Source organism: Gymnoscopelus braueri, assembly GCF_963280865.1.
Source record: "Gymnoscopelus braueri genome assembly, chromosome: 15".
NCBI classification, from domain to species: domain Eukaryota; kingdom Metazoa; phylum Chordata; class Actinopteri; order Myctophiformes; family Myctophidae; genus Gymnoscopelus; species Gymnoscopelus braueri.
The window spans coordinates 9831428-9836516 of NC_137620.1; the positions used below are offsets into that span (position 1 = coordinate 9831428).

Below are 5089 nucleotides of genomic sequence, written 5' to 3' on the forward strand. Positions count from 1 at the left end.
ATATACTGTATTGTCTCTGCTATACTCAGTAGGATGCTGAGCCCCTGTGGCTGCAGACCAGTCTTCCTGTCCTCGCTGTGCTTTAGTTTCCACCAATGGAAAGTAAACAACTGTGACCACATTGAAGCGAGAACAGAAACTTTCAGAGGCTCAAGCTTGAAAGGTGCAAACTGCATCGACATTTATGATCAGAACAAAGTATTTACTGTATAGACATGTGAGAGTGTAAGGCTGTTATTTTGTTCTTGTCCACGCTGTATCTGCGACTTTTGCAGCGGAAGATTTTAACTTTTGCCCTGCTGTTTGATGCCACCCCCCCCCCTCAATACCCAGTGCTGCAGCATTTAATGTCCTTGCATTAAGCCAGCGCTGGCAGTGGCAGCCACAGAGCAGAACCCAGGGACCAGCTCGGAGCACCAGCTCTAAGGCCCTGACATGTCCCTAACATGTGTCTTGGTGTGGGAGGACATCAATTAGAAAAATGTAATCCAAAGTTTTGTTAAAGCAATTTATTAATTGCTATTGCATGTATCATTTAAACTTACAAATCAAGCACATTTGCTCACAAGCTACTGTATAATATGATTTATTGTGTGCGTGAACCCATACATAAGTGTATGGGTGCCTAGCCCCACACAGAGTAGATAGCAGTGGACAGAAGATATCTGTTCTATTGCCTAACTCCAGAATACACAGTCTCTCTCTCCATGCTGTTTCTCTGTGGTCTTGGTCTGCTCTTCTTGCTGAAACTCACAGCAGCATAATGGAGCCTGTCTTCATTCTGGTTCTCGTATTAAAAAAGAAGAAAAAAGAACAACAAATCACGATCAGAGGAACAAGAACCTGGTGTGGGCTTTGTGGCCATGGGAAAGCTTTAAAAGATAAATTAGGTATAAAATAAAATAAAATATAAATAAATTAAGAAAACACCTACCCCTGTGTTAGCAGTCATGGAGGAACCAAATGAATGTCCTGAAAAGCAAATATAGTATACATAATGTTATTAACCTTTCCTGACTGCTCTATAACAGTGGTTCCCAAACCTTTTAGCTCAAGTAAAATAAAATAGCAGATCTACAAGCTCACAATGCAGCTTTGTGAGCTGGTAGATCAACTATTTTGACTACTTAGTTTTAAACCGAACCCAAAGCCTTTTCTAATTTATGGAATTTCTTAGATTTTCTTTCATTCATTTATGAAATTCTATTGAAAAATGTTTGAATATGCATTTAATTTATTAAGTATTGCTAATTTTGGGGGGATTTTTTGGAAAATGTTTTGAAAAAATATTAATTAAAAAAATAAGTGGAAAACAAAAAAATAAGGACATTTTACGGTACCAGCGACCCATAAAAATGCATCTGCGACCCACAAATGGGTCCCGACCCACCGTTTGGGAAACAGTGCTCTATAGAACCAGTGTTGCAATACCCCCCCCCCCCCCCCAACATCAAAACGCTTTGGATAAAACACTTACCACTATGAATACATGTTCCCCATTTCAACATGTAGATGATGGAAGACAGGACGATAACCAGGATGATGCAAATGACCAGTGCCAGGCCCAGGAAAATCTTTGCTTTGTCTGTAGAGAATTAGCACCAGTAAATATCTATTTTTACATGTCTTTATTTCATTTGTAAGGCTGCCCGCTCACTAAACCAGGCATACTTGCAAAAGTATATATTACTTTGTTATAAGCCAATAGTAGTATAGTTGAAATAGTATCCTGTAGGTACTGAAAATACAATTAAGTCATTTTACCTATACCCCCAACATCCGGCCTAGTCACATTTCCAGACAGTATCTCCCCACATGAAGCCACAGCGTAAGTACCAGCCGTTTGGACGGTACACTTCAGAGAGTCTCCTGAATGGACTGACTTCTCTGGAGGCTGCTGGAGAATCGCTTGGATGCTGGACGATGAACTCTTAACATGGAGCATGATGCCCTCTTTAAACTGAATGTCAGTATGAATCTGCACCCCACAGTAATACATTGCAGAGTCTGACAATTGCACATCCGAGATATTGAGATGATTTATTCCTTCTCCTGAGACGACGGAGTAACGGGGAACATTCTTAAATTTCTCAGATATAACAGTCTTTACATTGTACCTGGTCCGGGACAATATCTGCTCAGGTTTATCTCCAAAGCTTTGCTTGTACCAGTAGTAGCACTTGAAGTTATCGTGATCAAAGCAGAGCAAAGTCACGTTGTCCCCAGCATCAGCCGTTATAAACTGCTGTTGTAGCACTGATAGCTGAGCAAAATGAACTGGAAAAAGAAATATACAAATATATAATAAAGTAATTTATTTTGTATGTTTATTTTAGCTGTTTGTAAAAAAAAAGTAATGTGTGTTAGTTTCTTTTTTACCTTCTTTCCATAGAAGTAGACACATTAGACGCAGGGCGGTCTTTGATGCTGCCATCATCTTCAGGTTTGTCTTTTGAGGGGAAAGAGTTTACAACGGTTGATCACATCTTAAGAGGTGTGTGTGGCTGTGTGTGATTGGGCAAACTGTCACTGAGGGGATGACACAGGGGTGGGGGTGGTAGTTTTGGGGGCTCGGGGGGGGGGGCTCTTATAATGTGCAGATCCTCTACTATCCACCAGGGGTGCTGCAGCACCATCCACTCCCCTAATGTCCAAGGCCTTGGTGGCTAACCTGAAGTGTGTATAATAATATTGTCTATACCATCTTAAAGGAAACATTAATTCACCTAGCCACCATAATTCTTCTCTCGATTTTACCTAACCCTGACACATTTAGGCAAGACAGAATATTTCAGTCAACTTGTATAATAAATGTACAAATTGACACAACATTTTAACTTTCTTTGTGCAGTGACATGGTACAATATAAGAACAATAGGACATAATAAGAACCAATGCCTATGTGACAACTTCATATACTGTATCAATTCATTTTCATTCAGCTTTCAACAACAATAATGTGAGTTAAGCTGTATAATAATATAATGTCCAATACAACATAGCAGGTACTGTTTCAGTGTGCTATGTGGAGGAACTAGTTACGCCATAGCAGTATAATGTCCAGTACTGTACTGTTTCAGTGTGCTATGTGGAGGAAATAGTTATGCTATAGCAGTATAATACCCAGTAGTACTGGACTGTTTCAGTGTGCTACTGTATGTGGACGTTTTCCTCCACTGAATGAGATAGATGACACAAGCTTTCTAGCTCTCTTCTCTATGAAAATCAAGTGGCTGATATCAATTACTTTGGTTAAGTTTCAGCACGGGGTGATATCTGAAGCTTGTAATGTTGATGCGGTGTGGGGTAGGATAGTAACAACAATAATATTACATTTCATCAGTACAATGCCTTTAATTAAAAAGGACAAGATACACACGCACGCACGCACGCACGCACGCACGCACGCACGCACGCACGCACGCACGCACGCACGCACGCACGCACGCACGCACGCACGCACGCACGCACGCACGCACGCACGACGCACGCACACACACACACACACACACACACACACACACACACACACAATGTTGTATTTTGTGTATTTTTGACAGTTAATTGGCCTGATTATAGATATTTATGTGACGGCTTACAGAGAGGAGATTAGATCATTTTTCAATGTCATCATGCTGTCAGGATAACAACCTCCATCTCCACATCAGCAATGATCTTCATCTCCTCAGCAGGTTTAATCACGTAAACCCTCTATACTTATTAAACTAATAGTTAGTTGACTGCACTGCAGGAGCATTAGCCTTTTTCTTTCTTTCTTTCTTATTTTTGTTTGTTTGTTTGTTTGTTCTTACTTTTTTATTTAGGCTATTTGTATCAGGGACCATGTACGACATGCTTGTGTAGTGATGTGGCACATATAGTTCAGTTTGCCATCCTGTGTCTGGGTCTGTTGCAGATAGTCCTGTGCTGTGTGGCATTCAAGTTGTTAATGAAGGGGTCAGGTGTCTATATAACAAGATTTGTATCTCTGTCCCCACAAAAGTAGACCAATCACAGCAAACCATGAGGCCAAGCTCGCCATAGGCAACGTTATCAATGTCAGCACACAAAGCTCACATTAGCTCATCATTAGATCCTCACCAGATGTATGGAGGATGAAGATGATTGCATGGAGGTGTTGATGGAGAGCTCGTCCGAGGATGACCTAGAGAGAGAGAGAGAGATCATTACAGAGAGGCTAAAAATCCTGAGTGCAGTAACTACATTTTAGGTCGATATTACAGTATTTGTTTGTCTCAAAGTCAAATCAGCCATCATGATTTCAGGGGATAAACTATACAATATACCTCTTGAATACATTAATGTGCAATATGACACATATACTGTATACCCTATTTGGCCTGCCATTTGAAACACTTTAAAGCCATTTATGTCAGTTTGATTCTTGGCACAGGTTTCCTGCTCTAAGTCTTTGTAGGGCAGTATAGGTATTATCAGAAAGCCTGTCAGCGACACCTAGTGGCATGACATGGACTTGCATGAGGTATGAGGTGGATGAGTGGCAGGCCTACTGTACTGTAATTTACAACATGTCAACATTAGGCTGTGAAAAAGAGGGAGATGTTCTGCATGCAAATGGCCTACCCTCAACCACCCCGCCCCCATATATGGTATATCTATATCTATCTATATATATATATATACACACACATACATAGCCTATATACCGTACACAGCCATCAGTAGCTGGCTTGCTTGTGTCTGCTTGGTTTAGTGTTGGGTGCGGGAGAATTTCATTGATGGCATCTGATGGTGGGACGGTGGGATAGCCCCCCCCACCTGTCGTATAGCCTCGCATGTGGACCATAGACTGTAAAACAAATGCGGAGCTGCTGTGTTCAGCTCCTGTTGGTTCAATGGCGACTGTGCCGTGCTGCTTCGTGGATGGTGGACCAGCCAGGGAGCGCTGATGACGGTGTGTCCTCATTGGCTAGTGCAGCCCTGCTGTTTATGTCATTATTTTCTTTGATAGGTTACATTTGGGTTTCTGTTTTTTTGTTATTGAATGAATGAATGTCTTTATTCCAGACTCAAGGTTGTTGTATGTAATTGTGTAGAAAAACACAAT

At 41.2% G+C, this 5089-nt stretch overlaps 1 protein-coding gene across 1 annotated transcript; it reads right to left on the reverse strand.

Annotated features, from left to right (window-relative positions):
- Positions 1–599: 599 nt before the first annotated feature.
- Positions 600–2467, reverse strand: LOC308101803 (uncharacterized protein). Its single transcript, XM_080451283.1, has 5 exons — positions 2380–2467; positions 1765–2277; positions 1478–1585; positions 935–972; positions 600–781 (listed from the first exon to the last, which is right to left on the reverse strand). The coding sequence occupies exons 1-5, from the start codon at positions 2435–2437 to the stop codon at positions 671–673; spliced, it is 828 nt and encodes a 275-aa protein (XP_080307409.1). The 5' UTR covers positions 2438–2467; the 3' UTR covers positions 600–670.
- Between the last annotated feature and the right edge of the window lie 2622 nt (positions 2468–5089).